Source organism: Tachysurus vachellii, chromosome 5, assembly GCF_030014155.1.
Source record: "Tachysurus vachellii isolate PV-2020 chromosome 5, HZAU_Pvac_v1, whole genome shotgun sequence".
Taxonomy (NCBI): domain Eukaryota; kingdom Metazoa; phylum Chordata; class Actinopteri; order Siluriformes; family Bagridae; genus Tachysurus; species Tachysurus vachellii.
The window spans coordinates 21,907,051-21,927,500 of NC_083464.1; the positions used below are offsets into that span (position 1 = coordinate 21,907,051).

Sequence of the window (20,450 nt, forward strand, 5' to 3'; positions counted from 1 at the left end):
TATCTCTCTTTCACACACACACACTCACACTATCTCTCTTTCACACACACACACACACTCACACTATCTCTCTTTCACACACACACATACACACACACTATCTCTCTTTCACACACACACATACACACACACTATCTCTCTTTCACACACACACATACACACACTCTCTCTCTCTTTCACACACACACATACACACACACTCTCTCTCTCTTACACACACACACGCTCTATCTCTCTCTCTCTCTCTCTCACACACACACACACACTATCTCTCTCTCACACACATGCACACTCACACTCACTCACGCTCTCTTATACATACACACTCACTCTCTCTCTCTCACACATATACACACACACACACTTGCACACACTCTCTCTCTCTCACACACACACACACACAGTGAACAGCTTCATGTGTGACCACGTATAAGCATTTAAGTTGCTGATTACTGATAAATACCTTTAGAGACATCAAAATACACACATCATTATAGTTGGCTTAAAAGTTGCAAAAGCAAAGTAACGTATGTTTGTTGAAATCATCCACAACCCTAAGCTTACCCTTAAGGAAAAACTCCACCCTGAAACACATTCAATATGTTTCTGCTGAAATCTTTGTTGTGTGAATCTTTGCGATTCATAATTTCTGTGAGAAGTTAGAACTTCTCTTTCACGGGGAGGACATCACTAATGTAGTTCTATCTTAATAAGAGACAAAATTTCAATATGTAAATATGAAGGGAGACCTTAAAGGGCTGGAAGGTTCAGAATGCTACACTCATGCTATGTTCACACGTACAGTGACAGTCACAAAGCCACCTTTCATTTTCAATGACAGTTATTGACTTTGGGCGATATGAGCAACAGTAATCGTTAGTTGTCTGCGTCTCCAGCAACACAACAAAGTTGAGAATAGTTTAAACTTCATGCAAATATTAAACGACTTGGTGTCGTGACTGCCAGTGAGAATGAAGACAGTAGCGTGTATGTGATCCATGTTAAAGATCACATACTGTTTCTCCTTCATATACACTGGCGCATTTTATATACAAACACTCTCTTAAGTCACCTGCTCATGAATGTTTTTACTATGGCAACTAGTAGTAGGAACGCCTAGAGGCTACTTCATTGTAGAACAAATGGCAATTTCCGACGATAAAATCCTCGTTGTTCTAACAATAAGCCGTTCCACCAGATTTTGGAGCGTAGCCGTGGGGATTTGTGTCCATTCAGACACAAGAGCATGAGTGAGCTCAGGCACTTATGTTGGTTAAGGAGGCCTAGGATGCAGTGAGCATTTCAGTTCGGTGTTTATTGGGGTTGAGGTTAGGGCTCTTTGAAGGTCACTCGAGTTCGTCCACTCCTTGGCAAACCATGTCTTTATGGATCTCATTTGCTCACATGCCCAGAGGCATTGTCATGCTGGAACATGTTTGGGCTTCTCAGTTCTAGTCAATACAAATGTGTGGCAAGGAAAGACCCACATGTGGGTGTGATGTGTTCTGGTGTTCGCATACTTTTGACCGAGACTGCAACAGAGACTCGGCTAAGCTAGTTAATAAGCGACGAGCTGACAAGCTTGATGATGCTGACCGGCAGTATTATCTTAAAAATCTGTTTGAACAGCATACAGATGAGCTGGTGAGCGAGCTGCAAGGAGTAAAAGAACTAAAGGGCTGAGAATGTCTCATGGGTTAAATCTTACTTTGAAACACTTCAATTTAAAATCTCAATCCAAAATGAAGTTAGTGAGATTAAGTTCATTTACGGTGGACATAACATCTAACTGGATATTACAATACAAGCCCTACAATAAAATAAGGTTTATTCACGAACCCAATAAAGCAATGGTGCAGTAATTACCAAGTGTTAAATATCACCTGGAAAAATCTCTTCAGCTTCTATGAAAGGACATATTAACACTTCATTCTATTTCTAATGAGTACACTATTTGTGAAAGGTATTTCAGGATCTACATGTACAGATTATTTTTTGAGCCATGTCTTTGTGATTGAGGTGATGTGGCGATTATTGAGAAGGAATGGTGAATAAGGGGTTTGTTGACGTCTGCCTTCACAGAGGTGGCTCGTTAATGTTTAGAATAATATAGTACTAAAAAAGATTTATATTGTACTGTAATTATTGAAATAGTGGGTAGCTTGATGGTTAGTATGTTTGCGCAGTACGATGCGCAGTACTGAAAATAAATGGATGGATGGATAGTGAAATTGTGGAATAGTCTTCTTTGCATCCGATAGCGGTTCCTCAGAAGATACACACATACAGACACACACACACGTCCACTAGGAAACCCTGTCACACTGTGCTCCACAGACACATTACTCCACTTTTAACGCAATTTTATACATTGTCTATTGCACATATTTGTGATGTCTCGGGTTGTAGACTGTATATATCTACGTATGTAACAAATACAATCATGAATTAATGCTTACTTCAGAAATGAAATACCAAACGTTAATAGTGAATACCCCATTAGAGTATGTAAACTCTGAGCTGAAGGGAAACCTGCTTGGTGTGTTTACTAACGCAACAATATCGCCTGAAGTTCAGTATTTCAGCATTGTATTATTAATGAGAAACTCCTGGATATCATTATCTTAAATCATATTATTCAGTAACTACTATGACCCTGGATTCTCTTACTGCTTCCTTTACCACTGTGAAACTAATATTAAAGCTAGTTAGAAGAGTCTGACCTGGTTGACAAGGTCAAGTGGTTTAGTGGTTAAACCTAGTTAATTGAACTATGAAGTATTACTGTATGTTAACTAATGTGACATGCAGTAAATGATTTCTTTGTCTTTCATCACTCGAATGGGGTAGAGAGTTAGAATAAGCTCGCCGTGGTTATAAATACATTACTGTTTAAAGCTGACTTTCAGGATAAGACGCAGCAGACAGTGTATAGTTCACGGAGACAGAGAGCCATTGTTTATAGGACTCTTAACCTCTGTTTCTCCTTCATAGATTGCATCGGAGGAGCAGCCACCTGAAACCATCAGCTGTCTCATCTCAGACACCAGGCACAAGGTAAAGCAAGCATTTATTTATTTTTTTTTTACACCGTCATTGTTTTTAATTCCTTGTGTGACCTGAATATCTGGTTGGATTTCTTAGGTATGTACAAATGCATGTCAGCAAGTTTGGACTAGTCTTTGTTGTGTGTATCATGTTAATCAGTTGCTTTTTTTTTTTTTTTTTAAACTCTGGTGATTTGTGACTATCTCAGAGTGCCGATGATTATCTCACATACGCTTAGCTTCAATGGAACATCAACATGTGCATGCGAATTTCAGACAACAGACAAAACCGCAACTTCAGAGAACAAGACAACATGACGTTTGTTGTTTTTTTTTTTTGCTCTAATCATATTATCAGTGTAAATATTCGTTCTCTGTGTTGTAGGTTTGCGTACAAAATGTGTCCTGTGCTGGCCGTGCACTCAGAAACGCTTTCTTATCGAATGGACAAGAAAACTGGAAAGCCCACGTAAAACTAGCCAGAATCATCAAGTAAGATTTGAGAGGATTTTTAAAAATTTGTTACGCTTGAGGATTTGATTAAATATGACGCTTTAACCTTTCATGATGCCATACAATAAAGTTGCCTCACTTTTTATTTTAATAATCGAAATTTGTGAAAAAAGGAATTGTCAAAGCTTACAAAGCTAAATCTGTACCGAAACCCTTATTGAAAGATATTTATTAGTGCTGAAGGTGGTATGATTATACTTTTGGTACATGAGTTTAAGTAATCGTGTGGTGTCTCTTTGTTCTGTAACCCTCTTGTTATCCTGCAGAAGGAGTTTTATAGGACGGGAGCTGGTGCAGTGGCTGACGGAGCAGTGCGTGTTTGTTGGAAACAGAAATGCAGCTGCTAGAGTCTGGAACGGTTTGCTGGAGCTGGGCATCCTGCTTTCGGGTGTGTGAAGGAGACCTGGTCTCGTTATTTAAAAAAGGCACCGGTAGATGACATGGTATTAGAACTGCAAGATGAACCAGGAACATTAGCTAGCCAACCAAGGGAACACCTAGAATTGTGTGATTAGTGAGAACTTCATAAGGTAAAGCTAGATCTACTCATGATTGTAGAAACGGCTACGATTCTTTACACGCTCTGAATGTCGAAAGTATAACGAATAGATAACAGAGAAATTCAGGCAATATGACGCACATTAAAATAGCTTCCTAACACATTGGTCTTGAAAAACAAAATGAGGTTGGTAGAATATTACACAGGGTTTCAGAAGAATATGATGTCATGGGATATCAACAGATCATTTCCCTTAGAGTGATCACCAATGTTAAATATTCAAACATAATAATAATAAAAAAATATTACCTACCTAACCGTGTCCTCAGTAGACATGTGCATATTGACTCTGTTGTCCTCCGGAAGACATCATCGGTCCCTAAATACACAAACCACCAGACTCCCAAATAGTTTCTATCCAAGAGCTATAACAGAACTAAACTTGTTGATGAAGTCACTACGCTCAAATAAGACACTCACAACTACTAGCTGTGCAATAAACTCTCACATTAACAATAGTTATATATATTCTTCTCTTTTATTTATTGAAATATATGTAATGTACGTATCTGCTCACTTTGCACTCTTTTACTGCCCTATTTTACACATCAGTAATAGTAATATTACATAACAAAAATTCAAAGCATAAAAAATGTGAATATTTATAAATGTTTTGCATTTTTATTCATTATTATTCTCTGGACATGACTTCAGATGTATTGGGTGTACCGATTAAAACTCTGTATTTCAGTGGAAAGGCTGGCGGTGTTTGAAGACTCGGAAACGTTGTACCAGTTCTCCTTTGAGGAGTGTGAAGCCCAAAGCTGTGCATTTAGAAATCAGATCCAGTGGCAAAATGGAGTGAACGTTCTCCTAGGTCTGGCACCTCAAACTCCGCTCCATGTGTCTCCTAAACCGTGAGTAGTAGATAAAATCTACATGATATACAGAGATATTATATTTCCTATCGATCATATCCGAAGAGCCTAATGTATACAGTTTTCTTCCAAAACTATTGGAACGACAAAGGCAATTCTACTGTTTATGATGTATACTGAAAACGGTTGGGTTTGAGATCAACATGAATGCGAGCTGATGGATAGAGCAAATAACACTTCATATTTGGTTGCGTATTCCTTGCTCTCAATAACTGCATCATGCCGGCGATGCGCCGACGTCAACAAACTTTCACGTTCTTCTTTCGTGATGCTTTTTTTTTTTCAGGTTTTTTTTTGTGTAGTGTATATATAGTACAACCTTGTTTTCTGTGTAAGAAAAATCTGTCTCTCGTGCTCAGATTTTTAAAGGTTTATGAGACATAGTTTGAGATGTAGAAATATTGCAGGGATAACAACATGGTTTATTAAACAAAATAAGAAACACAGACGGGGGAAAAGATGAGGGGAAAAAACAGGGAAAAGACGAGGACTCCGCACCGACAAACGCAATGTGGAATAAACAAATATACAAGTTTAATGATAGTAAATTAGAAACAGATGAGTAGTGATGAGAGCAGAATGAGTGAGAACATCCAAGCAAAGCCCTGACAGCACAAAGCATTCTGTCCCACTAAAACGTTTGGTCATGGACCACTTCAGCTGTTCCTTGTGTCCGATTTCACTCACAGCTCTTAATGATTGTAGTAAGTAACACATGACCGTATTAACACCAGCGATATCAGGGGTCACATACGTGTCGTGGTGCTCCATCATACAGCTTCTGATTGTTAACATTTATGATCAACTTTTTATTCCCTTTCTCAATTTCTCTATAGTTTAACACTGTAGTTACTGGTATGATTTCAAGCCCATTGTGTAGAATAGATGTTTATTACTGGTAGCAACTGGATGAGAAAATAATTCAAGACAATCAGGTGGACAAGAGCTCTTACAAATATATTTTTAAATTAGCTTGTGCTGTGTGAAACCAAAATTCATCGATTCTGCTAAAGCAAGTGACGTCGCTTTACATGCATTTGACATCATTTGCCATCGACTGGGAAACGGCTTCTACTTCCATTCAGAAAAAAACATTAGTGTGCCATTTGAGACAATACTACCTTTCTAAAATCCATACTCCATATACAGTACACTAGATGGTAGAGTACATAGTAAATAGTGTGTATTACGCCATTTGAGATGCAGCTATAGACTGAGCCAACGGTGCCTCAGCGATCGTATTTATATTCCTAAGCTCAGGATATTATTTATTTATTTATAAAAAAACCAAACTGGAACGTGGAAGCACAGGTTAGCTGTTATACAACAGTGTTATATTAAAATTAATGTTTAGAGATAGAAGATATTTGGAACTCTGTCACAGATACAGTAGATATATGAAGACAAGCAGACTTTGGCCTTTACTTTACAGCTGCTCTAGGTTTAATGCCTTTATGATGTTGTATACTCAAACACAGTGTGTATGTCTTTCTCTGCAGGAGTGAGAGAGAGCATAAGAAACATTCTCTTGCTTGTAGCTCGGTAGATGTTGTCCAGATGAGAGCTCTGGAGCAGCTCACATCAAAGGTGAGGAAAAAGCTTCAGTAACTCATGTACAGTTACGTATCAATTCAGTAGATTCAATTCACTCGGTGTTATGAAGTACAACTACTGCAATTAGAGTAAAAAAGCATCAAAAGGTGGGGGGCACGGTGGCTTAGTGGTTAGCATGTTCGCCTCACACCTCCAGGGTTGGGGGTTCGATTCCCGCCTCCGCCTTGTGTGTGTGGAGTTTGCATGTTCTCCCCGTGCCTTGGGGGTTTCCTCCGGGTACTCCGGTTTCCTCCCCCGGTCCAAAGACATACAGTACATGGTAGGTTGATTGGCATCTCTGGAGAATTGTCCGTAGTGTGTGATTGCATGAGTGAATGAGTGTGTGTGTGTGCCCTGCGATGGGTTGGCACTCCGTCCAGGGTGTATCCTGCCTTGATGCCCGATGACGCCTGAGATAGGCACAGGCTCCCCGTGACCCGAGGTAGTTCGGATAAGCGGTATGCTAACTGAATTTACTACTCCATCTTGACCAGTCTGAGTCACTGATTCATTACTGAGGCAGTACTGAGCCCATTTTGCAACCTGTCATTAAGCTAATGTTGCAGACCTGCTTGTCAGGGTGCAATCGCCTTGGCAACAGACATAGAAAACCTTTCCTGTCCATGTTTGTGCATCCAGAATATGATGGACTAAAACATTCAGTTAATTATTTACTTTTGTGTAAAGTGTTCAGTTATGAAATCATATGCATGTCAATGTAATCGAGGTAGTGAGTTTGTCGTGTCTGTGTGTGTGTGTTTGAGTGTATTATAATTTAATATACAATAAAGCTTTGCTGAGATAAATTATAAGAAGGACATAATGTAAGAAATAATAAAATTGGTTAAAAAAAAAAAATAGTGCAGAGAGTCCAAATCTCTGAGAATGCTAGTGAAAATGTTTCTATTTTGCATCCCCCCCCCCCTTTTTTTTTCAATTAATTCAACAATTTTCATTGTAAATGATATTGGCAATAAAAGTAGAATCTTACAGGAAGTTTAGAGTTTTTAATATTTGGTTCTTCAACCTTCTCATCCATTTGAGATCAAGTTCAAGGGAGTTTCATTTGGACTGAAACTCTGCATGATTTAATAGACGTGTGTATATAAATTTTGTTTTATTTATATTATATATTTTACCATTCTAAAAGCTTCTGTATTTTTTACAATTTTAATTAAGGATAAAATATGTGATTAGAAAAAGAAAATAGAATAGAATACAAAGATTTTCAATGTGGTCTTGAACTTTTGGACTCTGTATTTAAAAGTGTTAATATGATATGTATATATATAACATATGAATAACTACATGCTAAAGCAGTGTGTTAAATAGCTACTAGAAGGATTGATCATTGGCATTAGTGTGTTACAGAATTTTAGAGCATAAACAAATGAAATCTTCCTGTCCTTCTGAGTTACTTGTGCTTTACCATGTAACGAGGCAAGATTCAATATTGCTCTGTTAAGAAATTGGGAACTTAACAGGTACCCAATCTGGTGATACTGAGACAGTTATAACTCGCTATAGGTTTATTACATTTTTAGGTCATTTCTATTGAAAGCATGAAGCATGGATAAGAAAAGATCAAACCACAAGACAGCTGTGCTTTTCTGTATTCCAAGTTTGTGGTAGATGACTAAATTGTAGATGTGGTTTTTTCTCTCTGTCTGTGTCAGTTAAAAGGTAGCAATAAATAGAACCTCACAGATAGGGTTACTATGGCACGCTTCCCAAACCAGCTCTATTTTTCATTGGCCTATATCCTGAGGCTAAGTGATACCATGCTTTCTGGGCCAGTGGGAAATGTAGTTTTTATGGGCCACTAATTAGAGATAAAGTCTTCTATCGTTTGCCGTTACACACCTGGAAATGTTTTATGTTAGAAGACAAGGTCAGTGTTGTAAACATTCATTATTTCCTCTTTAGTGTGATAGATCACATATAAAAACAGCCCCAGTGACTATTTTACTAAGAAATGATTTATTCCTCAGTCTGTTGCTCGTCACAGAGGTGATCTTTTTTGTGCTGGTGAAAAGTGTGTGTATATTTATATCTCATAACATAGTAGACCCTTATGGACCACAGATTAATAAGCTTTAATAAGCCTCTCTGGTGATAAACATATATTAGTGATCCAAGAGCTTTGCCACAAAAATGATGCAGGGCAGTGATTTTTTTCTGAGACGTAGAAATGTTTGAAATTTGAACAATTATGATATAATTCAATTATTTTTTTTTTTAATTTAATATCCTTAAGGAGTTTCCTGTATTCTTGTCAGGCAGCAGCTGATTTTCTGCATGATACCATGTTCAACAGTGTTATGTCCTGACTGCTCACACTGTAATGATTCTGGTTCAGCAGTCTGGCTGTCATTCGTGCCACGTTGACACTTGCGTAGAGTGGATAATGGCATGACATGACAGTCGTAGACGCCGCTGGAGGCTCCTCTGCTAAAGCTTTTCATTTTAACAGGTGCAGAACGAACTGACAGCCGCACTGGCTCGAAAAGGAAAGTGCAAATCAAGTAAGACACTTTTTTGTTCAGAAGATCAATCTTACAAAATTCTGTGCTTTTAAAAGATTGCTATTACTTCAAAAGTAGTGAAGCATGTGTTCCTCTGCAATGCTCTTTGGCCGGATAAAGAGCCAATTTTTGATTTTTTTTTACAGTGATTGAGGACATTGTCCCAGAGCACCCTCTTGACCTCCCACCCTCTACATTGCCTTCCAGTGGACAAAAGGTACGGTAAAATCCTGGACTTTTATTTTGACTGAAAACGTGTCTCTGGCATGTAAATGTACTGAATGTAATACCAAGTTAGATATTTTTCTCAAGTATTACCTGAGTGAACTTACTCCAGCTCAGTAGTTAGCTGAAAATTTGACACGGAAGAACAAGAAATTAGCAGTTTTTGGGGGATTGTTTTAGTAAATGTTAATTAGTTTAAATGAAATGTTATTAATTTTATTCGTATGCTATTCACGTTACAAGTTAAGTGACTATCGATATAGAATTGCTCCCTGCAGCCCATTTGGTGGTGGACAGGTCTCTCTACAACTAGATGATTAACCTAAAGGGTGGATGAAAAAATGAGCTTTAGTCTCTAGCAGTGTGCTTAAATAAGCTATATATAAGTTATACTAACCACATTGTGCCTGTTAGTTTAAACAGAGATACACTCCTGTGAGAAATACACTTGTACCAGAGCCACACTCACTACATTGTCATTGTTAGCGCACAGAATGAAACACCACCCAAATTATGTTTACTCAGTGGTGCTTTTTTGGCCAAACGGTGGGGTGGGGTTGTGTGTGTGTGTGTGTCTGTCATGCAGTCTTTGAGCTACTGCTGCATCGGTCAGCTTGTGGTTGGCTCTTCATCAGCAAACATTTGAAGACTTCGGCAGAAAGGAATTAGTGTTGGGTCTGTGGTGATCTCGGAAATCGCGCTGACCCATTAGTTCCTCAGGAGTTCTTGGTTGCACAATTACATTAGACTACAAACTGTTGTAGAAAGGACATAATTTACTGTCTATTATCACCCAAGTAAGGATCGGATTAATTCTGTGTCTGGTTCCTCTTAAGGTTTCTTCCTCATATCATCTCAGGCAGTTTCTCCTCGCCACCATCACCTTCGGCTTGCTCATCGCTCATCGCACATGTACAAGGCAACGAAAAACAGTTAGCGTCTGACTGCTCTACCAATCTGCGTCTATAGTAAATATATCTTAACTAACAGGAACAAGAGAACAAGAACAAGTTCATCAGGATATTTTTATCTTTTCTTTTATCTGTTACAGACATCAGGTTGAGAGAAAGAGTTTGATGTATTTCCCTTTCGTCAATAAATATCGTTCATTGTTGTCCTTATTCGGATGTCGTTTTAGACAAAGTGTCCTGGAATGTGAAGAGTTTCAGTTATGTTGAACCTGTCGGCCCAGTGTGAGGTTAAACTGCCTTATATAAGCTCCTTTTGTGTGGCTAGGGCAAAATCCTGTCTGTGTCCACTAAAGGATGAGGTCATAAGTGTTACATCCTGGAAGTCTACTGAAGTATAAGTGTTTGTGTGGGTGGAGGGTAGATTTGCAGGTGTGTAAGTGGTTAAAGGGAACAACTCTGAATTGCCGTATCGATTATTGTAATACCTGGCAGTAAAGGCAACTACAATAGTTATTCTTTTACTGACATGCACAGTATCTAGTGCAGCACCCCAACACCACCACCACACACACACACAAACATATATAAATCATCTTGATAATTGATACACTATGTTGGTGCGTACGTTGCTCTGAAAGAAGTTGATGCTATATGAGCATTTTGATGATTCTGTAAGAACATTTTCTTCCACATGCAGCTTTAACACACAGTCAGATACTCCCATGGACTCAACACTGGTCAGTCTCCCACTTTCAGGACATTGTGAAACTTCCTATTCATGACTGGAGCCACCAGCAGATGTTTCCTGGCCACCCCTACTATTGTGAATTAGAAAGAGAGAGAGAGAGAGAGAGAGAGAGAGAGAGAGAGAGACTAAAAGAAAGACAAATGCAGGTTCCCTCTCATGAAATATCTAGGGAGACTCTCCTAGCCCAAGCTGTATACCGTGCCTGGATCATAGTCGCCAGAGCTCTCTGTCTTGCATGAAGAAACAGGAAGCAGTGTACTGATTTGTGGATAGACACATACAGTGTGTGTGCTGAAGCTCCATGGCATGGGACTGTGGTCTGAGATATGTGTTCTCTGTGTCCCCTGCAATCCAGCAGGGCCCTGAGACTGGAGTACGCAACAGAGAGGACATGAGTCGCATGGAGATGGTCCAGCGACTAGCCAAGGACGGATGCCGCCTCCTTCACAGCCCACTTAAACCCACTGAACGTCCTGCCGAGGTGAGTCAGCGTATACATACAGCTTAAAGACACATTTTGACATAAACATACATTATGTGCAGAGGGGATTTTACTGTTTAATTTTAATTATTGCCTACAATCATAAGTCTAATAATCTTGAGTTAAACGTTATGAAATATATATCACATGTTTTTGTGATTGTTTTTAGGAAAATATAATTGAGAATTATTATCAGAGTCAAACATGTGAGTAGGAATGAGCCACATATCTGAGCTGTCTGACAGTTAATGATCGCATGCCTCTTTCTGATTGGCCAGTTTCATTGAGCTACTGCTTCTCATCATTTGGTAGTTATTTTAACAATAACAGAAAAATCTGATCTAAGGTGGTTAAGGTGTTGGGTTACCAATTCGGAAGGTTGTGAGTTCAATTCCCCGAAAATCGGAAAATTGTGACTTCAATTCCCGCGTCCAGCATGCTGCTACTGCTGGGCCCCTGAGCAAGGCCCTTAAACCCTCAATTGCTCAGTTATATAAAGAATGTAAGTCGCTCTGGATAAGGGTCTCTGCTAAATGCTGGAAATGTAAACATCCCAAAAGATTTATCACCCATTAAAATAACTATAGGTATTTTATCATAATTCTAGGATTCATAATATTGAAATATTGCTGTGACATCTATTAAAACTCTATACACTCTGTACACTGTTCACTTTATTAGGAAAGTCTCTACACTCTTCTAGAATTATCAGCCAATCATGGCAACACTACAAACACAAGTCAAGAGCTTCCGTTAATGGTCCAATCATGAATATTTCAGAACTGCTGATCTCATATCCTGCATAAAAGTCTCTAGAGATGACACGGAATGGTGCAGAGTGGCAGTTTAGTAGGTGGAAACATTGTAAGAAGGCTTCAGTAACTCAAATAGCCACTCTTTACAAACACGTCAAGCAGAAAAGCATCGATCTCTTTTGCATCCTTTTTGTTACTAATATTGATAGTTGCTGCATTAGTTCTACCTTAATTTGCTTTATAATAGTTCACAAATAACTTGTGTACATTGCCGACAAATATACAAATTCAAATTTTATTTGTCACATACACAGGCATACACAGTGGCACGTATTGAAACACTTTATTCTCGTCGAATAAAATGTATACTAAGAATAGAATTACAATAAAATTACAATAACATTTGATTTTGAAGTGTTTGGAAAAATATATAAATATATATGAATGCATATTATTGGAATTAACGAAGACTGTTCTATAAATAAATAAATTAATGCATTATATGCTGTGCTAAATCCGGTAGAGCTAGTATGTGTGTATTATGCAAAAGTGACATTGATCGTGATAAACTGTAATATTTTGTATGAAATCTGTTTTTCAAATACCGGGATAGTGACCCTGTTCATTTGAAGCCAGTTGTTGAGTCAAACATGGACACACGCAACACATACTGTACATAGCAAGAAAGTTAAAGTTTATTCCTCAATCCTTTCAGACTTCTTTTTTAGTTCAAACAATGTTCAGTGTATTAACTAGTTTTCACAGTGTCTGATATGATGATATGAACTGACTAGCTGACCTCATCTCACATTCTGTGTGAAGCCAAACCGGATACTTGGTATTGTATCATTCTTCCATGTGGTTAAAAACTAGTCATTGATTATCATTTAATACATTGAACCATATCGAACCTGTTCTGTCATACGATACGACCGTGATGTCTCGGATTAATACAAAACAGCACTCTGGTGTATGTTGATGCTTATAGCCAAGTACACAGACATTTGGATGCAGTCTGCTTTTTTGACTCCCATTTTAAAAAGTGCATACCATTCCTACTGGATGATGTCCTGAGGTTTCTCTGCTTTTACTCAAACGTCTGCAACTAACAAGGCTGTAAACTCTGGAATTAAACAAACGCTGTGGTTGCAAAGGTTGACCTTTGAGTGTTCTTCAGTTTCTTCATTTCACTCAAGCATGCATCACATAAATCATTTCATATAGGCACAGTATACAGTATACTTTAGTGATGACGTGTGAGAAATATTATTTAACGCGACTGAAAAAGGTAAGGGTATAACGTCTTTAAAGATGACTCCATTAACTCTGCGTCAATCAAACGAAATGATGAAGACACAGAAGAAGCTTGTCTTCTGAAGGCTCTACAATCAATTATATAATTCTGTTAGGATGAATATTGACATTCTGTTTTTTTTTTTTTTAAATTGCATATCAGAATGATCAAGTCAAATCAATAAGGGTTTATTGTCATTGTGAGGATATTTACTGCTATGGGCATATATAGCTGGTGCAGTACACAGTAAAATGAGACGGCGTTCCTACAGGACCATTGTGCTACATAAAACAACATTATAAGCGACAACACAGTGCTAAATACATTACACGGTACTGAATGAAGTGCATGGATACGGTCATGAAAACAATAAGCAGCAAAAAAATGATGAATCAAACTGAAAGTTTATTCATCACAATCATACACAGTACGACATGCAGTGAAATGCTTTTTCCAGCTGTCCGTATATAAAGGAAACCGAGATCAAGACTCCAAGAAGTATTTCAAATAGAATTTAAAACTAAAATAAGATACAAAAATAGAATCACAAGTAAATAAATGCAATCTACCATACAATGGTGTCAGTCTCTGGGTATTGAGGAGTCTGATGGCTCAGTGAAAGAAACTGTTGTCTTGTATGATGCACTACCTTTGTCCAGGGGGAGAAGTTTGTCTGAAAGGTTTGTGGTGTCATCCACAATGACACTTAAGATACAACAAGAAAATATGATCTAACATTGCTATTAGGGTTTGGATGTGGTCTATTTTCCTGGCTACAGAGACATAGATAAACTTCACTGTGGTATGAATGTTGACATTTTAATGTCTTTGGGGAAGATGAGGAGGTAGTCATGCTTAGCTTCTACAAACAGTTGCATTGCTCCAATAGTGTACATGTTTCTTCCTTTTAGGTCAGATACCATTAAAGTCTAGTCCAAACTGACTAAATACCGTACGGAAATAAAACAATGAGGGCGAAGATCTTAACGAAGAACAAGAAGTTTAATCCAGCGTATTTGAAGTACTTTGGTTTCATCTGAGTCATTAAGAACGCAGGATAAATCCTGCTCAGACATTTTATACTGTTTTTCCTCATTGTAGTTTAAATGGGGTTTTAAATGTGTATTGAGTGTAAGGACTGAGTGTCTCCCAAATGGCTGGGTCACATTTTGTCATCTAGCTGGATGTCTTTAAATGTTAATCATGGTCATTTACACCATGACTTGGTATTGTTACAGGTCGCTTTAAATGCTAATCACTCTCACGTGATCTTTTGATGACCTGCTGCCAATTACATACTAAAAATTTAAACAAGGTTATTCATTTATTCAGTTATTTTAGTTTTTAATGTATTACCTTATGATACTTAAGCCTTTTGGGAATGAGCTCTTTCTGACGTGTATCTTGGAATGGAATCTGAGTGCATATGATCTGTAAATTCTTACAATACACAAAATAGCCATAGCCTATAACATATCAGCTAGTCATAGTTATACAATCAGGTGTCTGCAAAATCCTCCAGGTCATGCGCAGGGTAAGCGTGACCTCTCATTCACATGACGGCTTTAAAGGTGCTCTTGTATCGTGAACTGATGAAGTACAATAAGTCCAATGGAAAGATAAGTTCTTCCCCTGAGGCATTGTAACAGAGATGACCTCTGTGGTCATTCCTATTGATCTTTCTCTGAATTAATCTTATAGATATTTTAGAAGTCACAGGGTTTAATGGGTTTGCCTCTTTGGCCCTGATACCTTTGCATTGACAATATTCTCATAAGATCGATCGGTTACGGTGCCTAGATATAACATGACTGAAATGTCTTTGTGAAATATTTGAAGACACTTCCCGAAGGATCTTGCAAGTTTGGAAGTAATCATCTTGATGAAAGCTCTGTCTATAGCCAATTCTGAACATCTTGGCAGAGGCAGTCGTCTGCTGATACACGGTGTCATTACATCTTCATCAGCTCATGATGGTGTGCATGAGCAAAACGTTTGGCTTTGGTCTCAATTGACCACAAATCAGGAAGCCAGTTCTAATGATGCTTGGTGAAATACAGGCACTGCATTCTGTTAGATTCTCTCACTGTGGGCTTAATGAATTGGAACGACGAGGCTAACCCTGGTGTTAATACTGGACACTGAAGACAACTGGGTTTAACATTAAAAAAATGAATGTGAGATTTTCTTGATATTAACATAAAGATAAATTACACAGTTTTGAACGTGGCACCTTTGGTCTCAGACCACCTAATATTTGAACAGATGGTCTTAAAGTTGTGACATCAAGCTGTGGACCCACTGACATGTCGTTGTTTGCTTTTAGAGGTTTTTCTCTTCAGTCTCCGCTTCAGCAGGAGAAATGGTCCTCACCTGGGCTGAGGTCTGGTGACTGACCTGTCCAGTCTAAAACCTTCAACTTGTCAACAGTAATTTTCGAAGGGACTGTAGGATAAAAATCAAATGAAATCCTTTAATGTAACATAAATTGGAGAAACAGATCATGTAATTTGTGGCTGAATAAATAAAATTGTGTACTACTGTAGTAGTAACATTGTTCTCAAAAGCCTTCTTTAACTGCACTCTTAACCATGGGACTTTTTTCTGACACCTATTTGCAATGCAAAATAAAAAGGTTTCCCATTTGACTCTTATTGATGCTTTTAAAACAAGGTTTCTATGCTGTTTGAGGAAATACAGACATCAGGAACTGTACTGAGATTATTATTATTATTATTAGCTTGGTTCCTTGTATCTCCAACTGTGACTCATGCCAATAAAAGTGACACAAATTTCATTTCAGCAACACTGTTAATATGTGGGAAGCTGTGATTGTTATATTCCCAGTCAACACAAACATGTTTAAATAGCATCTTTGCCAACATAAATGGGATATCTAGATTTTGAACGTTTATATCGAATTTTTGAAGACACAAAAAGATCATAAAAAAAGATGTCACCCATAATAATAAACATCAAATACTTAGGTTCCAAAAAGAGACAAGATTAGTGTGTGTTGTGTGTAAGTAGGGTGGATGTCTCTGGTGTGTGCAGTCTGGGTTATTCTCTACTCATACTGTAGCTGTGGAGATTAAATTGAATTAGCTTTTCAACCCATTTTTGCACAAACGAAGCATAGTTTCATGTCTGACTGTTTCTACTGCTCCCTGGAAACCCACTCCTGTAACATTTGGGATCTTATGGTACTAGATGCAGGCTTTAATATGATGGTTTGTTTTTCAAAATTCATTCATTCATTCATCTTCTACCGCTTATCCGAACTACCTCGGGTCACGGGGAGCCTGTGCCTATCTCAGGCGGCATTGGGCATCAAGGCAGGATACACCCTGGACGGAGTGCCAACCCATCGCAGGGCACACACACTCTCATTCACTCACGCAATCACACACTACAGACAATTTTCCAGAGATGCCAATCAACCTACCATGCATGTCTTTGGACCGGGGCAGGAAACCGGAGTACCCGGAGGAAACCCCCGAGGCACGGGGAGAACATGCAAACTCCACACACACAAGGCGGAGGCGGGAATCGAACCCCCAACCCTGGAGGTGTGAGGCGAACGTACTAGCCACTAAGCCACCGTGCCCCCCGTTTTTCAAAATTAAGCAGCCAAAAAATTTTAGCAGTGAAAGCTTCACCCCAATATTTTATTTTTTTTTGGTTTAAAGAAAATAATCTTTCCTGAGCCAAGAACTAAAGACATTATGGAGGGTTTCACAAGTGGCACCACATGAATGACATCCATGGCCAGAGATCCAAAATGGCAATGTTAGATCGGCTGTGTTTTCTGGGTGGGCGGTTGGGATGATACACTTTACTGCACTGTCAATCAGAGCAAAACTAGCCAATCATGTGCACGAGTCAGTGTATGTGGAAGAGGGTAGACTTTCCTCAGTACCCTGTGGTATTTTATGATCCGCAGTTTGAAAAGGAGTTATGGTTGCCTCCAAGGCTAGCTCGAAAGCATGCTAGCTTTCATAGGCTCCTGAAAAAAATTCTGGACTCTTACTGTGTTCTCAGATATGTTGATGCTAGTAGATTTGTTTTGCTGTGCTGTCTATTAAAACTTTTAAATGCACAACTGGGTGGAGATGCATGCTTGTGGAGTCGTCCTAGATTGTGTTCTTTTACCTAAAAGCTAGTGGCTAAAGACATCAGTGTGTATCTGCAACAGCTCTAATGGAGTGAGTTTTGGAGAAGAGCTGATTGCCCCAATAACAGCCTCTTTAGTGGGTTAGTTGTCGTTGCAGTATTTGCTGTTGATTGATTGGATGCGAGTGCTTCTCATCAATCCATTCTGTGTGTGTGTGTGTGTGTGTTGTGAAGACAGGTGATTAAGGTTTTCAGTGCAATTGGCAATTAGGGCAGAAAAGTGCAAGCTTTCCAGCCAATCTGCCTGCAAAGTGCCAACACACGCACGCACACACACTGTACACACACATAAACACACACTCTGGTGCATATCAATGACTGTCAGTTTTAATATTGTGCCTGATAATGAAATTGAGTATGAATGAAACTCCTTTTTGTCCCCCGTTTATATGCTGAACAAAACGGAGCCAGACAACACTTTGTAAGGTTTCAATATAAACAGTCCTTTCCCTGCTATATAAACATGCTCCAGCACACAGGACATAGCTAGGAACACAACAGATTAGACGTTGCCCTTAGGCACAGCACACATATAACCATTTCCTGGCAGTTGCTGCAGTTTAGAGCACAGCATAGCAGAATTACTATAAAGACAATTCACCTGTTTTTGTCATATAATACTGGCCATGTTCTTTTTTTCTGGATAACAGCACTAGTTTGATTGGGTGATTGGGTGTCTGTTTATTGTCTCATTGTTCTAGAGGATCGAGTAAGTAACGTACACACAAGCCTGTGTGTGACAGATTATATGAGTGTGTAAGATCGATGTGTGATGAGGTGGCAGAGTTATAGCATGACCATACACCTCCTGATTCCTTTGTTCCAAAGGCACCGCCTCTGATAAATGCACACACACACACACAGCTCAGAAATCGACACAGTGCATGATAGCACAAACTGAAGCCAGTCTACAGTAATAAACTAACAGCTTTGCTAATGTACTCATTATTATAAATATGCACAAAGGCACACATGAATATAAATGCAGACCTGCAGTGTGTTGGCAGATGATCAAATATAAAGCTTTGTTGTGGATGGTGTAATTTGAGGATTTGGAGAGGGGGTATATATATGTTGATGGAAATCAGGAGGAAAAGGGAATCTCCTTGGTGACACACTCCACCTCCCTCTTTCCCTGCTTTTCTCTCTCTCTCTCTCTCTCTCTCTCTCTCCCTCTCTCCTCAGCCCCTCGGTGACACAGCAGTCCGCGTGTGTATGAGAGAAAGGAGCCGAGAGATGCTGCTGCTTCAGAGGACTACGTCAGAGCAAGCACCCTCCTCTTCCTCCTCCTCCTCACCCTCCACCCTTGCTAGGAGGTGAGCTACATGAACACACACACAAGCATGCACACACACACATGGGTGCATACCGGCTTGTGAGAGCACACCCTTTCCCTCTCTCACACACACTCCTTTTCTCTTTCTCTTTTCATTCCTCCCATCACTCTTTCAGTCTCTTTCCTTTCCTTCATTCTCTCTCTCTCTCTCTCTCTCTCTCTCTCTCTGTCTTCCCCCCTCACACACACAAACAACCATTCAGTGAGCATGTTCCGCGTTTCCACTGGCTCCCTCACACTGAGCTCTTCACGCTGAAGTTGGTAAGCAGCGCAGGGCTTGCAGCTCGTCCTCAGGGCTCAGCTCAGCTAGCGCTCCAGAGCTGCCCATTCAATGTGGTAGGTAAGAGCCGGTGTTAACATGGACAGCAAGCATCCGCTTGAAGGCAGGGTGATGCTGGCGGCGTTGGTGGAGCAGGAGGAAGATGAGGACGAGGACGGCGGCTCAGACAGCAGCGGCGGCGGCGACCGGGTGACGATACCCACCTTCGATGTACCGTACTTCCGCTACATAGACGAGGAGGGCATGGAGGATGAGGAGTGGTGCAGCAGCAGCCGCTCACTGTCCTCCATTGAGGAAGAAGACTCCAGTGACTCATCTTTGTCTCACAGGTACGCCAGTGTCCCCGCCAGCCCCGAAAGGGTTCTGGAACACCTGCTGAGCCACCTGAAGCTGGACGAGGACAGCGGGAGCCCTCAAGCCAGAGAGACAGGTGGGCTCTCATCTCACTCTTTACCATAGAGGGTCAGGCAGTGCTGTATGTTCAGTCAGCTGGATCATTACGCTCCATAACATTTTTATCTGCACTCACTTTACTTTTTCTTAGTTTACAAATAAGGCGTGTGTACGTAGATAGTGTCAAGGGTTTGCGATTGTTCGACGATTCCCAAGTGTATCTCTAGGCAGAATACGAGTCGGGTCTCCCACGTACAGGTAAAAAAAGAGCAGATGTACCTGTGCTGCACTACTGTTGCTCGTCTCCGATGGTTATTTACTCATTCATTTTAAAGCATATAATTTTTATGTAGCAATTTGGAGGTTAAATGTTTAACTGAACAATGCTTTATAAACTGAAACTCTTCTGAGCAATGACAAGATGTCTGTCTTAAAGGAGGTGGTCACTCCTTCACCCTGCTCTGTAAACCTGGATTACACTCATGTTTGCCATAGAATTACAAACCGGTTTTGTCAGCTAACCTAAACAATCATTTTTCAGCACATTTCCAGCAGAACTCCAGTCTCTCTCTCTCTCTCTCTCTCTCTCTCTCTGTTGAATATCAGGGTGGATGCACTATTATAAAGCAAACATTTAATACATCAGCTACTGACATTTTGATCATTTGAATTTTTCTTATAAGGTCAGATTATTCACAATGTCCTTCTGATGACACAATAGAACTTCTCTTCTCTAGAC

The 20,450-nt window shown here is 39.5% G+C and overlaps 1 protein-coding gene across 3 annotated transcripts in view; it reads left to right on the forward strand.

Moving 5' to 3' along the window:
- rapgef5b (Rap guanine nucleotide exchange factor (GEF) 5b) overlaps positions 1–20,450 on the forward strand; it is a 41,758-nt gene that overhangs the window by 935 nt on the left and 20,373 nt on the right. For 2 of the 3 annotated variants that reach the window (XM_060870470.1, XM_060870472.1), the window contains 10 exons: positions 2,995–3,057; positions 3,433–3,539; positions 3,827–3,948; positions 4,811–4,976; positions 6,497–6,584; positions 9,064–9,115; positions 9,262–9,332; positions 11,355–11,480; positions 18,888–19,018; positions 19,648–19,748. In XM_060870470.1, the coding sequence (XP_060726453.1) occupies positions 2,995–3,057; positions 3,433–3,539; positions 3,827–3,948; positions 4,811–4,976; positions 6,497–6,584; positions 9,064–9,115; positions 9,262–9,332; positions 11,355–11,480; positions 18,888–19,018; positions 19,648–19,748 (1,027 nt within the window). The remainder of the gene's footprint in view (positions 1–2,994; positions 3,058–3,432; positions 3,540–3,826; positions 3,949–4,810; positions 4,977–6,496; positions 6,585–9,063; positions 9,116–9,261; positions 9,333–11,354; positions 11,481–18,887; positions 19,019–19,647; positions 19,749–20,450) is intronic. The other variant, XM_060870471.1, reaches the window with a different exon arrangement.